The sequence below is a fragment of the Phoenix dactylifera genome, chromosome 10 (assembly GCF_051530095.1).
Source record: "Phoenix dactylifera cultivar Ajwa chromosome 10, Ajwa_hap1_PhDact_Kaust_v1.1, whole genome shotgun sequence".
NCBI classification, from domain to species: domain Eukaryota; kingdom Viridiplantae; phylum Streptophyta; class Magnoliopsida; order Arecales; family Arecaceae; genus Phoenix; species Phoenix dactylifera.
Window position 1 is genome coordinate 28,453,436 of NC_143199.1, and position 19,281 is coordinate 28,472,716.

Consider the following 19,281-nt stretch of genomic DNA (forward strand, 5'->3'; position numbering starts at 1 on the left):
TTCGATGGTACAACCAAACTTAAGGAACTAAGTCATTCCAAGTTTATTATTCATTCAGCCTTTCAGTGTTCTCATCAACACTTAAACTGTACATGAACATCGCATTGAAGTATCACCTGTCATGCTACCTTCACCTCTTGGTTTTCCACTCCAATTTTTAAGTTCTACTTATACTATAAGTCAAGCAGAATTATTAACGTATCGCCTTTGAATCATTTAGAGTATGCGGAATCAAAAAGATAAATGTGAGAAGCAAGGCAATTCCACACTAGCTATTGCATGGTTTTCATCTCAGCTGAAATCTTGACCAAGAATGATTTTTGAAGCTTCAATTGAAACTGATCTGTAACTAGAATCAAGCCAAAATTGACCCCCAAAACTTGACTTCAGGATTACCAGTAGATTTAAATCTAGTTTAGTTTCTGAAACTCATGAAGACCAACCACAGCCTCACTGATAACCTTGTTCCCTCAGGCAATCTAAACCAGTATATTCCAACATATCGGCTGATCCACTATCAATGTACCAGCTGCAACTATTAATCTTTAGTTTACTATCTTAAACATGTTTTCTAGTGTAAAAGATTAAAATCAATGCTTTATAAAATATCATAGTTTATCTTGTTTTTCAATATAATTGGTCAATATCTCCATCATTATATATTGGCCAAAGACTAGCATATCTTTCTTGTTCTTAACTTTTACGGCTTTCCATCTCAGCCAAGATAAACCTGTAAGTTGGTTCATCTATATGTACACACATTGAGCTAACCAGAGCATCAACCTTTAAAGACCTCAGGCTCTCTGTTTGACGGGACGCACAAATAACAATTTAATGTATTTATTGGACATAAAGTTCTACTCAATAAGCTACGAAAGGAATTGCATCATAAATACGTAACATGGTAAAATGCCAGCACAAACAACATGCCCATTTTCATCCACTTTAGACACCACATGTACTTCCAATTTCTAGTCCATGAAAATGAGAACTGTCACCAAAAACCCCTTCTTGCAAACTCAGTTCAACACCTCTTTGGCTTCTTTTCTTTTAGTTATCCAAATTTAAAATAGGAACCCTTGCAAAAATTGTGTGATCTAGGGGAAACATGGTTAGACCATCAAAAACAAGATTTTCATCAGCTGGTCCTTTCAAAACACATACCTCGACATTTCACAAGAACTGACTGCCTCCATAGTTTTATTAAGCATTCATTTCGACCTAATCATGTTGCCATCTCCTTCACAAGCATATGATGCCCATGTGCTTGCTTCACTTCTCAAATGGATAACAGAGATGGCCATAAAATTGCTTAAAACTTTATTAAGTATAAAAAACATTCGATAATAAAGCAGTAGTATTAGAAGCATTTCATTACACCATCAATTGCAAAACAAAGGTAAAGTAACAAAGACAAGCATACGCGCATCCATACATGGCACATACATACAACCAGACAAATATAGATGTGCATGCATGCATATTAAAAAGATGTCCTGTTTACGTAAGGTACTTTCACCCTTCTTATATGCATATGCTTGAACTTAGTTACCAAAACTTAAAAGCACATAAACACAAAAGCATCGTTCATCCTAATCTTGATAACAGGATATGTTTCAACTCATTTCTGTTGGTCAACATATGGCGAATTTAACATATAAACAGCATCAAAACTAGGCTGAATGGCATTTTTTTCAATCCAAAAAATGAAAATAAAACAGAAAAGGTATAAGGTCACCGACATATGACTCACTTGAATACAGATGGCAGTTTTCATGTCGGAAAGAATGCCATTGCATTTCTGTTTTCATCTAAGATTGCCACAGTCAACTCTCTATTAGCTCCTTAAGTCCGACTGCTAGTCATCTGCCACAACTATCAACCAGAAACAGCACATGATGGAAAACTTAACTCCTTACTGGGATGGACCCATTCAACTGCTTCCTAGACCCATCTTCTGCCCCAACTCTGTGAGCTGCTCGACAAACTCCGCCCCATTAAGAACCTCCGTGGTACCGTATACGACATGCTTGACTGGCTGTGAACGTTGTGCCAGCTCCATCAAACTCCTATACTCAACAAAGTTCCCACCACCTATCATGAAGACAATTGCTTCTTTGAATGGTCCCTTCAATTGTGCCCCAGATCCTGACCTAGGGGCTCGTGGATCAAACACAAGGTAAGAATCCACCTCTGGGTTCGGCTTCCCTTCCATCAATGCTTCCACCGTCCTTGTTAGTGCCAGTTGTCTCCCACCAGATAAAAGATTTTTCATACCTGCAGTCACGGCACTGATGGACTGCCCATAAAGCTTCTCAGCCCAGTCCACAATGTTGCTCCTGCTCGTTGAGCTTGCTGAAGCTGCCAATGATGCGTTCAAAGACTTTATCTTCTTCACATACTGAAAGGCACAAGTATCCACATCAGATTCCCTCAATGCTGCTTCTATCGACTCTACTTCAGATTGCAGTGTCGTCTCCAGAGAAAGAAGGTATGTTATCGCAAGCCGAATCTTATCCGCCTTTGTGCCCTTCCCTCTGAGCAGACTAAGCAATTGACTCTTATCTACACTTCCTTTTGTCAGCATGTCATTCTCAAGATCGCAGTAACCATCCAAAGACCTCTCCTTGATCTCGCCCAACAGCAAGGTGGCAATGTTGGTATGCTTGTCGATCATCTTCTTACGCTCGGTGAGCTCCGGAAGCGAGTTCACAGCATTCATCAGATGCTTTGTGTTCCCAATCAGATCGGTGCCCTCAAACTCAACCCCGTCCTTGCCACCAGTCCGCTTGTTCACCTCATCAACATCCTGCTTGTACTTGCTCAGCTGGGTCTCGATTTCTTCCGCAACCTTATGAAAGGGAGACCAACTGTTGGAAGCCCAGAACGAATCGGAGTCGTCCAATTCATAAGATTTGGCAGCAGCCTTCTCTGCAGGCATGGTCACTCTGTTCAGCTTCATCCCGAGCACGTCATGGACCAGTGGCCGGTAGCTCCAGTCATGCTGGATCCCAACTGCGAGCTCAAAATTCCGATCAAATATGCAGAGGATCGGGCGCTGGAAGGAGCTCGCAAGAACACCACTTTCCAAGAAAAGATTGTTTTTTATCAACAAATGGTCCCGGATGCGTGAATCCAGAGCTGACGCAACCATCTCCGCCGGGCCGCCGCGGGCACACCGGATTACCGGCACAACCCTGAAGGTAGAGAGGACACAGAACAAGCGACCGACGATCTTCTCCACGATCTCCTCGATCTCGCGGTCCCCGGCCGAGGGGTCGTTGATCTGGACGTAGGCCTTAGGCTGGGCCAGCGAGAAGAGGGAGTCCTCCAGGGTAACGAACTCGAGGTATTGATCATAGATCTTGGAGATCCGGTGGACGGCGTCCTTCTCGAGGGTCTTGAAGGCGAGGGTCTCGAGGAGGGGGCGGGGGAGGGAAGAGGAGAAGTTGAGGTGGAAGGACTCGTAGAGTCCGCGGTCCGCGTCGGCGGCTATCCGCTCGACGTTTTCCGGCGTGGGGCGGACGAAGTAGATGGCGGGGACGTCGGGGACGCTCTGGCGGTTCTTGTCGATGGGGAAGAAGAGGGTGATGCCGTGCTTACGGAGGTCATTAACATGGATCAAGGGGGAGAGGATTCCGAGGCAGAAGGCGTCCATTATCAGGATCTTGTAGACCTCCTCGGAGTCGACGGCGGTAGCGGAGGAGATCCCGCCGCCAGGGTTCGAAGGCTGGTTCAGATTCAGCATCCGGACAATGAGGCCTGCCGGGGGAATGGATCAGAATTGGGGGATAGAGCAGAGGGGGGAGCAGATCAAGATCGGGAAGAGGAGGGGACTTACTCATTTGCTTCTGCCGGAGATTGAGCGCCATGGATGGGTGAATTCCCTAGGATGTCGTTCCTTCTAGGGTTAGGGTTTTAGGAAATCCTTATCCAGGAGGGAGGATTCTAGGGTCAGGGTTAGGCCTTGGATTTGGATCTGGAAGTCGGAGGTGGAGAAGAGACGGAAGCGACGCGGAGTGGTGAAAGGCACCGCCGGTGGCGACTTCAACTGATGGAAACTAGTGTGGTCACGTGCGATGCACATGAGGGGAGAAAAAAAAACATGGATCGCAGTACTAGGAGGCTGGGATCCCTACCTATAGCCATGTAGCTCTATAAATACGCTCGTAAGGTTTAGCTGAAGCACTCCTCTTTTTCTTCTTCTTCTTCTTCTTCTTCTTCTTCTTCTTCTTTCTTTTTTTTTTTTTTTTTTTTTTTTTTTTTTTTTTTTTTTTTTTTGCTAAAGCGGGTCTTCATACAAGACGTGTACGAATACACCCAATAAAGTCAAAAAATACTAACTCACGGAGAGCCAGAGGCAGCTCCCCCTCCCCCACCCACAGGCCACAGGGTGTATCATGAGTGATGAGCCGCGAAGGCAGCCACCAGTCGGCTGCCCCATTGGCTTCTCGAAATACATGCTTGGCCTGAATGGCCACCCCAACCCCACACATCATCCCTATGTCCCGAACCAAGGGGTGGTCTGAGCCCTCACCCCTCAGCCCCTTCTGAATCCAACTGATGACTGTGGCTGAGTCGCCCTCCAACACAATCGAGCCAGCCTGCAAAGCCTGCCTCGCATATCGAAGACCGGCCCAGGCAGCTCGTAACTCTGCCCCGGGGACCGACATGCCGAACAGCTGACAGCCCCCTGCTGCCACGACTCTGGAGTGCGGGTCCCGTATCACAAAGCCCGCACCACCTCGCGCGCCTCCATCCAAAACCGATCCATCGAAATTGACCTTGAGGAAACTCGAGGGTGGGGGTTCCCAGGTGAAGAACACCATCTGAGAAGCTGCCGAAGCAGAAAGAGAACCCCAGGTGTCCCGAGCTATCAGAGGTCCATCTGAAGAGGATCTGATCTCCAGTGCCTGTACGCGCGCTAGCTCCACCACGAACCTCGGTGACACCCTGCGCTCACCGAGGGTACGAGCGTTCCTCGCCAGCCAGATCTGATGTGCTGTGCAAGTCGCTCGAATAGCCTCCTGACATGTCCGGGGGCGGACCAACCACTGCTGCATCGTCTGTAAAAACTGAGGCCTCCCATGCCAGACCTCCTGCGGGAACCCTGCCCACTGCCATGCCGACCTCGCCCACGTACACTGGAAAAGCACGTGGTCGACCGACTCCTCCACACTGCATGTCCCGCACTCCGCAGAGATCTCACATCCTCGCCTACTCAGCGCTGCTCTCGTCGGGAGACGGTCCCACGCCACCTTCCATAGGAAGAGCGCAGCCCTCGGGTGGAGCCCTGACCTCCAGATCCAAGTGTAGTCCGGCCCTGGCTCATGCTCCTGCTGGATAACACCGGCGAGATCTCCCAATCGGACCCTGGATCGGCAGGAAGTGCCCCAAACCCTAACATCAGGCCCCCCATAGCCTGGCACCGGAAGAGACCGGATCCTCTCAGGCTGAAGCACTCCTTTCGGTTCACTTCCCTCGGGCCAAAGAAGAAAACTAAATGGAGTAATTTTGTTAAAAATTGAGGTATCTATAAAAAATCTGGCAACGTTTGCCGATTCTCTAAGAAATGAAGTCGCCAGTGGCGCTGCAGACTTCATTAAGACCGCATGATTTTGCCAACTTCATATGGATACCTCAAATTTTATAAAGTTTCACCACTTACATAGCCAATGCCTCTTCATTCTCACGGACAATGGATGGTTATCCCATGAGAGTCAGGCTGGCATTTGATCCAAAGATCTGCATCAAAGACGTCCTCAATTCTGGAATGTTATCGAATATTTTGGCTGCTCTCTTCCTACTTCTCAATTGTGGTCCGCTAATTTCCCTTCTGACTTGATATATTGTTGTTTTGATGCCCATGAATGTCTTTATTTGAGAGGCTCTAGGGGGCTTCCGTTCCTTTTTGTATCAAAAGAAAATAGTGGCTTAAACTATGCCATCTAACTACTTCATTCTAGATACATTCTTTTGGAGGATAACCTGAGCAGAAATAGCAATTGGTTTAGTATATCAAGATTGCCGGTGTTCAACCCATGGCTAACCTTAGTTTTTTTTCTGGTGATTGTATCGGGTGCAATCTACTTGCCTGAAGATTCACTGGATAGATGGTTAGGAATTGAAGCTCATCTAATCTGAGCCAGCAACTGATATAACCATTTTAGTCTTTGCTTTTCTTTCCACAAACAAATAATTTAGTCTCATTTGTTTTTGCATGGTATTTTCTTTCTTAACGATAACTTTTCATGCTACTACGTAGGTACAATTGGCTGGATTAGGGTTAAAATGAAACAAAAATGATCTAATGACTCTGGAGACATGCATCATCATGCTAGTCCAAATGGCTAAACAAATTTGTTTTGAAAAAGAATTTCGTTCAGACTTGACACATTTAACCAGTCAAATAATCAAACTGATTTAGTATTAAGAATATTTTCAGGACATTTTTTCCGCTCAATTTCCATTTGGCCAATTAATGGTTCCATGTATACAGTCCTTGATGATCATGATCGATAGCTATACATAGTGTGCATTATCTGATAGCAGTTTATCTTCTGATACTGGCTATCGAGAGATATACAATATTGATGATGCTGATCGGTGGATTCAGAACCATGCTAGTTCTGGCAATGAGCACCTACTGTTATAGAACATCTGCAAGCTATTGAGGGACTGCGTGACCTCCTAGGTCGCATATGTGTATCGCGAGATGAATAGGATCGTTAATTGAGTTGCATCATTTGTTGCATAATACTGTGGTGCCTAGAGTTCTAATAGCTATGAGGCCACGCGATCCTTATTTATATATATATATATATATATATATATATATATATAGACACATACGGTTTAGGGAAAAAAAAGTGTACGGTATCCCGTGGTCAGCGTAAGTTGAGCAAACCGGTGACCGGTAAGTTGGAAACAGGGAAGAAACGAAGGTTCGGGCCAGAAGTTTTACCGATCTCCAATTTTAAACGGAAATTCCCACCACACTCCCCAGTCCCTTCTTTTCTTTCCCTCTCCCGCCTCGCCTCCGCCGGCGGCGACCAATGGCGAAGATTGCCCAGACCCAAACCCTGCCGTCCGACTCACCCATCTCATCGACCAGCTCGAATGCCATTGCCTCACTCCCTATGGCTCCTACGTCTCCAAATCCGCCCATGCGGACCTTCATCTCGTAATCCCTACTCGAATCCAATCCATCTTCCCAAATCTCGGTTCCATCCCTTTTTTTTTATTCACTTCTCGATTTGAATCGTAGGCGACGGAGGAGATGGCCAGAGAGGGGACGTGATACTTGGAAGCCATAGTCTGCAGTCTTCCCCCTTCGGTGGATTTAGATTCAGGTGTAATGGGATTTCGTTTGGGTATGAGTGAGGCGGCTTATTGCGAGGCAATTGCAATGGTAGAAGAATACCAGCAGGCAGTGTCTGCGACGAACCTCGCGGGGGTTAGAGATCTGCAGGGTCTCTACCCACAGCTCGGTTTGAATTGCTCTCCCCAAGTTTGATCTCACACTCGATTTTCCTTAAAAAAAAAAAAACTTGCGGGAGAATCAGGCATCAAACTTTTCCCCAGGTTTGATATTGCATTCTGATGAATATATATATATATATATATATATATATATATATATATTTGGAGAATTAGGCATCAATCTTATCTGTAACTCCCAGAAAGTGTTGTTACAACTAGATATAGAATGCCATTTCGTGAATGATTTTAAAAGTAAGGAGTTTATGCTTGTCTGCAAGTGAAATTTCAATAATTTATCGAAAAATTAGGAAGTGCAAAGCTTCTTTTGATGATTAGAATAAGGAAAATAAGAATATGCAAACGCCTGATGCATTATTTTGTTCAAACTAATTTTTGTCAGAATATTTCATTTACCTGCATCAGAACTTGTACATCACACTCTCTATCATTCTAATGCTTGGGTAATGGCTTATCAATCTTTGAACTTTGTTGTCTACTGGTGTTGATCCGAGAAAAAAAAAAAGACTAGTTACTTTCAAACTTCCAGAGGTCCTAAACCAAAATGCTCCAAGCAGTAACAGAAGCACCTTAATAATTCCTTACCGGATCCGGGGATATGTCTCGACATCCATACTGAAAAAGCAAAACATACGTGCCAAAACTTTTAGATCTCCGATTCAGCTTCAAAGCAAGTAGTTAATGCATAACATGGAGGTTTACATTAATATCCTGAAAGGTCATCTAACTTGTTTTGCCAATAATTGACGAGTTTTATTGACTTGGATATTGATATCGACTATAGATATGGACTCTAACTGGCTTTCCCCTTTTATCACATCGAATCATGGGTAGCATCTAGATCAAGGAAAATGTTTTTTCAACTTTGTATATTGCCATATATCATAGTTAGAATATCATATCTCTCTTTAGTTGAGTGTCTAACGAGTAGGTGCATTTTGGTTGGATCAAGATAAAGCATTTGAAATAATCTGATGGTTTCAGGTTTATGAATCTCTTGAGCATCGATTAGCTGTTCCTGAGGCTGCTCAAGGATTGAGACTTCCTCTTCTTTCTAAAGATGGGGAAATTCATGAGGAAGAGACTGAAAAATCTAGCATGACATCAAGGAGCTCTCTCAACTGTACAACTACCATTATCACACCAAGCTCAAGTTCGAATTTAACCAGTTTCAATAATAGTTATGCAGCTAGCAGTGTCAGTATGCTGGGTGTTGCTGCTCCACCTAATAGTGATATGGTTGAACCTGGAGTTGGTGGAGTGCCACATCATTTTCTTGGAGTACCAGCAGCTTATCTATGGCAAATCCAACAAGAGCAACCTGCCATGGCTGTGGTACGTTTCACTGCAGTTTATGGTCCTGAAGTTAATGTTCACATAAATGCATTTTGTGTAACTGGAAAGACACATATCTTAGTTCTTTTTTCATGCTGGAGTCCCTGTTAATAATTAATATTTAGCATAGCACAACCTTCATCCATACCTCAAGCCAACATGTCTGAGAAGTAATATTGTCATTGTAAGATATGACATAATATCAAAGATCCCTTGTTAGGGAAATTGAATCCCGCTTAGAAGCTAAGTGTGATACATTAGCTGATCTCTTTGCAATGTATGAAATAGGTAAACGATAAACTGAATAATATCAGGAAAATGTATAATTACTAGCACTTAGTTTAATCAATCTGATGAATAAGTTGTCATATATGTGCAGCAGACTCCTCTTCCATTAGTCAGATAACAAGTGCTCGTCTTCCAGAAAGGTGAACTCTTTTCCCTCTGTTCCATATTATGGTTTTTTGGCCTTGCTTTACCTGCCAAGTGTCTTGCATACGATGTTATATTGTTTATTTTGATGGCTTTAAAAATCCCATCATGTCGATTGTCCAGTTCGTTTCCATATGGTATTTATTTTATTTGATTTTCCAAACATGACAGTCCTTAATAAACTGAAAAGTTTCTTGTTGTGCTAGTAGTATTTCCTTTTCTGATTAATGAATAAAAATGTTAGTATGCAAGGCCAAATACATTTTCAATACTATTACAGGTAAAAGGAAAGTGGATTAGTGACTAATTATCACCTCTCAGTCCATATTTCATGTTAAATGCTTTGGATACAAATGCCTTAGGAACTATAAAGGTACAAGGGTATCAACACAGAAGTGCCAAGCACAAGGTGCTAGAAACCATGGGTTGGTGCAAAAGAGATTATAATATGCTGTATAAATTGTCTAATAATTGTACTAGAAGATAGTGTCAGGTAAAAATATTGTATTATGCTTGTTGTTCTGGAAGCAGCTTTAATGTCCGGTAAAGAGACATGTAGATGAAACTACTGGTGAGAACCAAAGGATTCAAATTTATGTTAAGACTCTGGAACATGAACTAACTTCATGTGTGGTATGGGCACCCTTTTTATTCAACAGTCATTTGAAAGTTATGGAGTTGTCATGCATAAAAATCCTTTTTTGACGCAGCCGGCCTAGTTGTGACCCAAAGTAGTAGTAGAGTTGCTTTGAGAAAGTAAATGATTTGCCACCAAGGTGGTAGCCTAGTGGTACTGGGCAGCAATTCTAACCACAAGGTCCCAAGTTCAAATCGCTACGGCGACGATTAAATTATGGACCGGAGCTCACTACTTTGGCCACTGCTTGGACTTGTGGTATAGGACCGCTCTTGAACCGCTAGTAGCCGGGGTGGTGCCGGGTGTGATGTACTCACACGTGGGACTCGAGCCAGAGCTCAGAGGAGTAGCTGAGCCGGGCCTACGGGTGGGGAGGGTATGAGTAAAACCGATCGGGGTGCCCAACACACGGCCATTTCTGCCCGCATCGAACATTCTCCTGGCGGGGCGGGGGCCCAGTGGGGCTGCTACGCGGGGGTGGGCTTGTCCCTTCCTCCCCCCTACCCCTTTTCTTTAGCAAAAAAAAAAAAAAAAGTAAATGATTTCATTTACCTTGTGGCGCCATTATTCATAAAAATTCTCTTAAGCCATCTAACAACCTTTGCCATCTAGATTGCTCAAAATGTATTCAATATTTTTGAATTGATCATATATGATAAACCAAAGCGGCCACAACTGTTGTTGACCGTACCATTACCTTTGATTGCTTTCTACCTGATGTGGGGTCGGAACCCCGACACCAGCCCGCACACCGGGCGAGCAGGGAAAGCATCCGCGTCCTCCCCGAGGTATTGTCCGCTCTGGGATTGCCGCTTCGGGTCTGCGGGAGGTCGCCCAGGGCCGTAGCCCAATGACAGTCCCGAGCCCTGACGGCGCGGGGGTCCGCAGAGGTTGCCCCCTACCCTCACGGTTTTGTCCCGCAAAAGGGCCCTCGGTACGCAAGGGACCTCCGTAGAGGAGCCCTCGGTGAGAAGAGGTGTTTGCACCCCCCATTTAAGGCACAGACCTTTCCGCTGATTACCCGATGTGGGACTAAACTGGGAACCCCATCCCACAACACAGCCCCCCCAGCGGGAAGGTCTGTGCGTGGCCGGGGCCCTCCTTCTAGCGCCATCTGATGTGGGGTCGGAACTCCGACACCAGCCCGCACACCGGGCGAGCAGGGAAAGCATCCGCGTCCTCCCCGAGGTATTGTCCGCTCTGGGATTGCCGCTTCGGGTCTGCGGGAGGTCGCCCAGGGCCGTGGCCCAATGACAGTCCCGAGCCCTGACGGCGCGGGGGTCCGCGGAGGTTGCCCCCTACCCTCACGGTTTTGTCCCGCAAAAGGGCCCTCGGTATGCAAGGGACCTCCGTAGAGGAGCCCTCGGTGAGAAGAGGTGTTTGCACCCCCCATTTAAGGCACAGACCTTTCCGCTGATTATCCGATGTGGGACTAAACTGGGAACCCCATCCCACAACACTACCCATGCTGAGTCTTTTCCCTTGCTTATGTGGTAATTGAATGACGCAATCTGAATGGTGTGAAAAAAAATGGCATTGGGGTCTTCAAATGAAACCTGTGATTAGAAAGTCACCGACGGAGCCTCAAAGTGAGTTGAGGCATTGTACGTTCAGTATCATTTCAGTTTGTTGTTGTGGAGCCGAGCAAAGAGTATAGTTGCTTGTTGAGTGATGTGAGCTTTACCTTTGATTGCTTTCTACCCATGCTGTCTTTTCCCTTTCTTATGTGGTAATTGAATGACCATCATCTGTTTTCTTTTAATTCATTTCTTTTGTAATTTTTGCTAATGGCTGAATGTACAATGAGGGCCACATGGTAAATATGGATTGCTTCCTAGATCTGATTCTGCTGCTTTCTCTCTACTGTTCTCAAGTTCAGTTTACTTCCTACTTATGCAACTAAGCACAAAGCATAGGATGTTTATAATTCCCACCTTTGTTTTGAAACCAATACATGTTTCTGTCTTTTGTCAGGTTACACATTTACGGGAGTAGCAAGGTGTTGATCCACATTTTGATACGATCGCAGGACAGTATCATCATATTGTGAAGGTAACCTTATCTTTGCAAAGTTTATTGTTAATCAAATCAGCTTTGGTTGTCTCTTCTGACTATAACAATTGAACTGCAGGAAATGGAAGGCATGCAATGGACAATTCACCAAGTTCAAATGGACTTAAAGCACTCACATGAGGACCCAAACTCTTGAAGGGTAAGATCCGGTAGGATTCCTACTGCACTTTTCATTCTTGCTTCAGGTATTGTTTTGATCTTAAAGTTATAACGATCTGATAATTCAGAGTGGCAGAAAAATAATATATTTATGCTACATATTGCTTAACCCTGAGCTGTACTTTCCCCTATATCTCCATTAAACATACCAATGATATTGTCAGTGCACATTTTTTTGGCCAGGTACTATTCTTGCCTTGTATAAATAAGAAGAAATTAACTCAGTCAATAGTGCAAAACAGGATGGATAGAAATCCTTATGTTCCTAGACTCATGCTGATTGGAGCATTCAATTTTGGAAATCCTTTTGTCCTGTGCAACAACAACAACTTCCAGAATGCATTTCTTGGGATACCTAAAGCAACTTGATCATTGGGCGTAATTTTCCGAGTATCTCATTTACAATAGCCTTCTGGTACTTAGATGATTTCCAAGGTTCCCTGTATGCAAAATATTCGTGATTGACATTTGCAAACTAGTTGGGAGGATAATTCTCCTTTTCCCTTGCTCATATATTTTAAACTGATTTTGAACAATGTGCAGTGATGTCTTTAAACATCTAAGTAGCAAGTCCTTCATACAACGATAGAAGCACCTGCGCTATTTTAGAACAGCGGCCACATCACTCTGGTTTCTCTTCTGGTTGCTTGATACGTGAATGGTAGCATTTCTTCCACCACTTGCGTCGGAAATTTCTGTGCACTAGTGATTGGCCATATCTGCTTGGTAACAGAGAGGGTTAACTATTTGCAGAAGTTGCGGCCATCCAAATGTAGAGTATCTGGAAACCAACATAATGGAGATAAGTTTTTTACAGATTTCCTTTGTGTCTGGCAACGTCTATCCACATGTTAATCTGCATTGGATTTCTGTTTGACTGTTTTTGTTAGATATTTTGTAGAATAAGATTGAAAACATATATAATCATTGATGCAGTTCTACTTTTTTTGCTATTTCCCAGGGTTTTGCTCACTATTAAAGTGGAGAAACTATGTTCGGTATTTTCGTTTTTCTTTTTTGGTTCCTTTTTGTTGTTTTACTTTTGACACATATCTACGGGTGCCGAGATGTAGGGAGCATGGAATGTCTGCGAAGTTACTTTTGTATTACCATGGTCTGTGATTATTCATGCAATGAATGTGTTTTGTTTCACTTGTTACATTTTATTATTTGGTTTTTTGATATCACAGACAATGACAATTCATGTAGAAAGCAGTGCATGCCATGATCCGTCCTCCCCTGTTCTCTGAAAAAGAAAGAAACAAGACTTTGGTTTGGAATATCCGTGATGCTGGATTGTGAACTCTGCAGTTGCTGCACCATTAACTAATGAATCTTTCAGGGCAAGCTTCATCGGACTGGTTCAAAGCTCGTAAAACGGAGGTAACTTGCAATAAATGAATAAATTTAGAGAGCAGCACCCAAGTATAGGTGAGCACTGGAGTTTGCTGGTTTCACTGCAAAATTCTTGATCTTGAGGTCAGACTTGTGAAGCAGGACTATTTTGGGTAGATGGATGAATTAGCTGAATTAGATCAAAAAGTTTGTCAGTGTGAATGCAGATAAACGGACATATGGCATTCAAACTCATACAGATTTTAAACTGTTGTGGTACTTTAAATTGATGATTGGGTAATGGCGGTTGCTGATAGCCTCTGGACTGGTCACTCAATTGATGATTCTTTTTAAATTTAATTTAAATTTCCTATTTGAATCAGTCTGACATGACTTGTTACAGCAGGATGGAGTTAAGCTCATGCACTTCGGTTGCTCTGTGCCAAGTTCTGCACTAGTTGGTTAAAAAAATTCCGATCTACCTATGATGCTGTGACAAGCTGGTGATCATGGTGGAAGTCTCCTTAATTTCCATCTAGTGAATCACCTGATAATGTCCTCCCTGCCAAAGAAATCTCTCACTTGTTCAAGAATAGGCTCAACTGGAGGCAATCATGCAGGGTCTTTAGTTGCTAGTAAGTGAAGATGCATCAGAGAACTGCAATGAGTGTAGATTGAAAGCAATGGGCAGACATTGCATTAATGAGATTGCTTCTGTAGTCCATCAGTAAAATCCAAAGGCGTCTTCATGATCTAGTCAACCAAGTCATATGAGCAACCATCTCTGCAAGCTGCTGTGCATCCAAGTCCAAACTAGTACCGATCAAACTCTTGGTATAGCTTAACCATGATGAACTGGCAGACTATCGTTTCCTGAACTCTAGGGCAGTGTCCACAGTCTCCATGGTGCAACACTAAAAGTTGAAACAGGAACTTGAACCTCAACCTGAGATCTCTGTCTTTAGTAATTGATTTATTTATTCTATATTTTGCCCTCAGAACCAGTGAGCTGAAGCATTCCCCCTCTTATACATTGGGAACTATAGTTAACATAGTCTAAATAGATTGTGAAGTGCTAGATTGTACAAATCAATGAAATCAAAAAATGAGTCACCCAATTGATCGCGTGTTTTTTTTTTGGTACAATATTAACATGTGTTGAATAATAAACAAAATCATAAAAGCGAGTCCGATTGCGGATTGGGTCGCCTCCTTTGCTGCTCACCACTTTAGGAAGTTCTTTGGACTCGTCATGTATCTATTTCTCTACTTATAGGACAGTGAAATTAGTACGAGCAGTCGATGTACCGAAAAATTAAAAAAAAAAAAAAAAAAGTGAGCCCAAAGCAGGTGATTTGCCGAAAATATTGTAGCAAGACGCAAATGGACCTACGGGAGTCGAGTGAACCTGTTTGTGACTCCACAGATCCAGTCCAAACTCACTTCCCGACCTGCGTTTTATTATTCCTTATTATTCCAAAATCCTCTACGGACCTTCTAGGGTTTAGAAAAGTCTGACGGTGGGTTTTGGCAGCAGCAGCAGCAGCAGTAGAGAAAGCCAGAGCGAGAGAGTACAAGAAGGAGATGAGTCGGAGCCTGGGGATACCGGTGAAGCTGCTGCACGAGGCGGCGGGGCATGTGGTGACGGTGGAGCTCAAGAGCGGCGAGCTCTACCGTGGGAGCATGGTCGAGTGCGAGGACAACTGGAACTGCCAGCTTGAGAACATCACCTACACCGCCAAGGTAAAACTCTCTCTCTCTCTCTCTTGGATTCGACTTAGGGTTTCTTGAGGGCTGGGTTTAACGTTCCCCTCTTTTTCATAAGATTAGAAGTCGTCTCGCTCGTTTTCTTTTCGTCCGTTTTATATCGCAATCAATTCCGCGCGTTTTTTCTTAAATTTTTTGATTCGACTGTGGAAACCCTAGATGCACATCTAATTTGATAGGAAAGAAGGTGTTAGGCATATCAACTAAGTCAAGGTTGAGGAATGGCAGCAATTTCCCGAGTGCTGAGTTAGATTTCCAGCTATCCGCATTCTCACTGCTAAAGCATATACTTTTTAGAAGAAGGCCAATGTTGTCGAACCTGATTTCCTTCCATATACCTCGTTGTAAATGCTGTGCATAGCGTTTAGAACCATAGAACTCCACCCAAATGGCTCAAAAGAGTTTAAAATAAACCTCAAGGTGCAAATAACTAATCCTCAAATGAACCTAGATATTGTGCCCACTGTATACCCCATCACCTTATTGCATCATAGACATGCCCTTAATTATTGATCAAAATATTTTTTTGTCAGCCCAATAAAGTTTTTTCCATCTAGAAATAAGCCATGGCTTGAAGGTGAAATCCAAGAAATTAAATAATCTACTTGTATCAACAAGGGGTTACTCTTGAATTGTTGTTTAACCCGTGATTTAGTACATGCTTACAAAGAAAGATGCATGATATTGCCAAAAGATATAACAATAGGCTACTTTCAACTGTTGTATGTTCACAAGCAGAAGTATTGAGAAAAGCCACAGCCTCCACCATGTGGTACTGCTCTCCAGGTTTAACCTCCAAGCTTCTTGACCTATTTTTGTTGAAGCTAACGGTTGCGCTTCTTGTAAAGACCATGTATTTGTCTGTGTTAGGATGAATTATATTGATGGATGGTTTGACATGCATTGCATTTTTCTTCTTAATAGGATGGAAAAGTATCACAACTTGAGCATGTTTTCATCAGAGGCAGCAAAGTAAGGTAAGCTCATCATGCCCTAAATTTTGAATTTGTTAGTTTGGTTAGATCAACATCTGAATGATTTTTATTACAGGTTTATGGTCATTCCTGATATGCTGAAAAATGCCCCAATGTTCAAACGTTTGGATGCAAGAATCAGAGTATGGAATACTTCTTTTTCTTATCTTATTTTGATAGAGTAAGCATTTTCCTCATATTTTAACGTATTTGTTGCTTCATCAAGGGCAAAGGCTCAGCTCTTGGAGTTGGACGTGGCCGTGCAGTTGCTATGCGTGCTAGGGTGAGTTATACTTTTTTAACAATCCCTGACTTTTGTTATAATATTCTGCAAACTGTTTATTTATCTGTCAAGTCAAGTTTAAAATGAAATATTTTTTTCTTGTCTTATAGGTTCTTATTAGTTTGAGCTTACTATTATCATTGTTGTCCATGGTGCTTATTTTTTTTTAGAAGAGCCACTAAGTTTTGTTGTGTTCTTCTGTCATCCTTTCATGTTCTTTGCTAACATTCATTTATCTTGTGAAGGTCTTCCTCTTCCAGCAAGCTGGTTATCCCTGCCTTCTCATGTGTTATTCTTATCTTAGATGGGCTCAGTAATACGTTGTTATCACCATGAAAAACAACTAAGATTAACCTGAAATTAATTGGTCAAAAACTAAACAAGATAAGAAACTCATGGATACAGCATTTTATTCAATTACTTATTCGAGAATTTTAGTTATCTTAGAATTCATATTTCTTGTGTCCAAATAGTTTATTATAGTCATAGGAGTTTGAAAAGGCCATACATCTCCACTGTGTTTAATAATTGTTGTCCTTAGAGTTGGGATTTAAGATAATCATTCTGGTTATCATGATGACTTGTCCCTTATATTAGCTAAACTTTTATATACATGTCATTTTTATAAACTAGTGAAATTAAGTACCCGAACAAGACCAGATAGAAGCCAATTAATATCACCTAAAATATGGGCTTTCTCATTGGTTATGGCTTGATGTGATATCATAATGCATTCAAATTTTCTCCTTATAGGTAGATAGTTGTCCTTAATTTCAGTTTCCACGAGCAGTGGGAATATGATAATGCCCTAACCATTGCAAGGGCTTTGTAAAAAGGGAAATGTCTGTATCTTCCACAAGGAGGGGAGGTCAGGTGAGTTGAAAGTAGCCATAAGCTAATCTTCCTATAGTTAACAAAAGAATAAAAATATTTGAAATGGCATGATAAGAACTCCACGTCTTTCATTGGTAGTAATATGGTACACTTTATTCAGAGGTATTAAATTGATTTGAAAATATCAAATTAATAGGTAACATCTAGGCATGATGTCATCTTCAGATGAGCTTTCAAGGCAGCCTTCCCCTATTTGCTTAAGAAATGAAACCCCAATCTGTAGTTCAGGGCAGAGCTAGAGCGTTTCTCAACAATTCCACAAGCACTCTTGCCAATACACCAAATATCTTGGGAATGACTAGTGAGAAAACTACGTTATTATCTCCACCCATCCCCACAAAATGGACTCAGTTTAAGTTAGCATAATAGCGTTGATTGGTCTTCTTGTACTCTATCCCTAATGCCCTATGCTCCAGGACATGGACTTGTGCACTCACCAAGGTGACCTGAATACTCAATGCAACGAGGGCAAATCCCCTCAGGCGTACAGTCCCTAATTCTGATGAGAATTAGTCCTTTTGTGTTTCTAGGGGGGAAAGGGTATCTCCACCCATCCCCACAAAATGGACTCAGTTTAAGTTAGCATAATAGCGTTGATTGGTCTTCTTGTACTCTACCCCTAATGCCCTATGCTCCAGGACATGGACTTGTGCACTCACCAAGGTGACCTGAATACTCAATGCAACGAGGGCAAACCCCCTCAGGCGTACGGTCCCTAATTCTGATGAGAATTAGTCCTTTTGTGTTTCTAGGGGGGAAAGGGTACTTTTTATCATGTGGATTGAGTTTCCCTTTTTCAGATCCCCTCAAACTCTCGAGAGGATAGGCGCACTAAAAATAATGAAACTAGAGTTTGTTAGCTATCATAATGCACTTCCTCCTAATCTTATGAACTAAAACAGTGACTTCTACCAAAAAAAAGTAACACCGTAAAACTTTCCTGACTCAAAAAATGAGAAGGTTAAGTTGTCCAACGAGGGTAATAATACAGATGAATCTCAATGACTTGTCATTTAGTATCCAGTCTCCATTTAGTATCACCATCTGCATAGTGCTTCAGGCTGAAACACATCATCATCTTTATTTGTTTATTTACTTGTTTGTTGTTTGTTTGCTTGCTTGCTTGTTTGTTTGTTTATTTTGATGTTCTCTCATGTTGTAGGCTCAAGCTGCTGGTCGTGTTGGTGCTGCTGCTGGTAGGGGTGGTGTGCCTCCAGTAAGAAGGTAGTCGTCACCTTCTAGCACTTCACACGTCGCTCGGATCTTGCCATCACAGAAAATCGTATTGATCCTTTTTTGAATCTTTCTCTGGTAGAAAGGGGATGTAAACAACGGATTGTTTAATGGATGCAAGGAAGACATTTTTCTGTTACCAGTTTAATCCTCATGCGACATCTAATGACCTTTCCTGGAAGCCTCTTCTTGTTATTATGGCCTTTGCATTTTTCCTTCACTGCTTCTAGTACCTCTAAACATTTTATTGATGCGATGTTGTTCCTAAATGAGTGTGGAAGGTGTACATGCAGTGTTTTATCACAACTATGTGCAAGTTGATATTTGTTATTTCTAAGAGTTGTCGATGCAGGGCAGATAAATCATGTGATTCATGTCTCATCGATCTGTATCTACAATACTAGGTGGCTTTGTGAGTTTGACTAAATAATAAATGTGGAGACAGGTTTCCAGTCGTTTGGAAATATTAAGGAACTTGTTAGCCTAGGGAGTAAAAAAAAAAAAAAAAGAAGAAAGCAATTTGGTCGGGGCTTCTCTTGATGAGGCAAACGATTGGAAATGTCCAATCAAGCTGAACCCATTCAGCTGAGACTAGGTACTGGTTTGTCTTAAGCTCCCCAATTATCAAAAAATTTTGCATCTAAGGATCATCCATTGTC

At 42.5% G+C, this 19,281-nt stretch overlaps 2 protein-coding genes and 2 long non-coding RNA genes across 6 annotated transcripts; 3 read left to right on the forward strand and 1 right to left on the reverse strand.

The window, feature by feature from the left end:
• Window positions 1-1,572: 1,572 nt before the first annotated feature.
• Window positions 1,573-4,303, reverse strand: LOC103723086 (SEC1 family transport protein SLY1-like). The gene is made up of 2 exons (XM_008813900.6): window positions 3,842-4,303; window positions 1,573-3,762 (listed from the first exon to the last, which is right to left on the reverse strand). Exons 1-2 carry the CDS (start codon window positions 3,870-3,872, stop codon window positions 1,934-1,936), a joined length of 1,860 nt encoding a protein of 619 aa, XP_008812122.4. The 5' UTR covers window positions 3,873-4,303; the 3' UTR covers window positions 1,573-1,933.
• A 2,706-nt stretch (window positions 4,304-7,009) lies between these two features.
• LOC113461847 (uncharacterized) lies at window positions 7,010-13,288 on the forward strand. Of its 3 annotated transcripts, XR_016396689.1 has the most exons (9): window positions 7,010-7,183; window positions 7,268-7,584; window positions 8,485-8,835; window positions 9,215-9,263; window positions 11,879-11,956; window positions 12,036-12,116; window positions 12,320-12,551; window positions 12,680-12,797; window positions 12,890-13,288. It is a non-coding gene; the product is annotated as an uncharacterized LOC113461847 (long non-coding RNA). The 3 variants fall into 3 exon arrangements; XR_016396688.1 differs by having other exon boundaries at window positions 12,036-12,126; window positions 12,680-13,288; XR_016396687.1 differs by having other exon boundaries at window positions 12,680-13,288.
• On the forward strand, window positions 10,625-11,240 carry LOC149752752 (uncharacterized). Its single transcript, XR_016396690.1, has 2 exons — window positions 10,625-10,760; window positions 11,134-11,240. It is a non-coding gene; the product is annotated as an uncharacterized LOC149752752 (long non-coding RNA).
• A 1,631-nt stretch (window positions 13,289-14,919) lies between the features above and the next one.
• On the forward strand, window positions 14,920-18,959 carry LOC103723101 (small nuclear ribonucleoprotein SmD3b-like). Its single transcript, XM_039115376.3, has 5 exons — window positions 14,920-15,214; window positions 16,163-16,215; window positions 16,289-16,355; window positions 16,439-16,495; window positions 18,552-18,959. The coding sequence occupies exons 1-5, from the start codon at window positions 15,056-15,058 to the stop codon at window positions 18,615-18,617; spliced, it is 402 nt and encodes a 133-aa protein (XP_038971304.1). The 5' UTR covers window positions 14,920-15,055; the 3' UTR covers window positions 18,618-18,959.
• Window positions 18,960-19,281: the final 322 nt, after the last annotated feature.

Bases quoted from the DNA above. Each gene is read 5' to 3' on its own strand.
- LOC103723086 (XM_008813900.6), bottom strand. From the start codon at position 3,872: ATGGCGCTCAATCTCCGGCAGAAGCAAATGA. The intron at 3,763-3,841 runs GTAAGTCCCCTC...TTCCCCCGGCAG, and splicing joins TCTCCGGCAGAAGCAAATGA to GCCTCATTGTCCGGATGCTG.
- LOC103723101 (XM_039115376.3), top strand. From the start codon at position 15,056: ATGAGTCGGAGCCTGGGGATACCGGTGAAGCTGCTGCACGAGGCGGCG. The intron at 16,216-16,288 runs GTAAGCTCATCA...TTTTTATTACAG, and splicing joins ATCAGAGGCAGCAAAGTAAG to GTTTATGGTCATTCCTGATA. The intron at 16,356-16,438 runs GTATGGAATACT...TGCTTCATCAAG, and splicing joins GTTTGGATGCAAGAATCAGA to GGCAAAGGCTCAGCTCTTGG.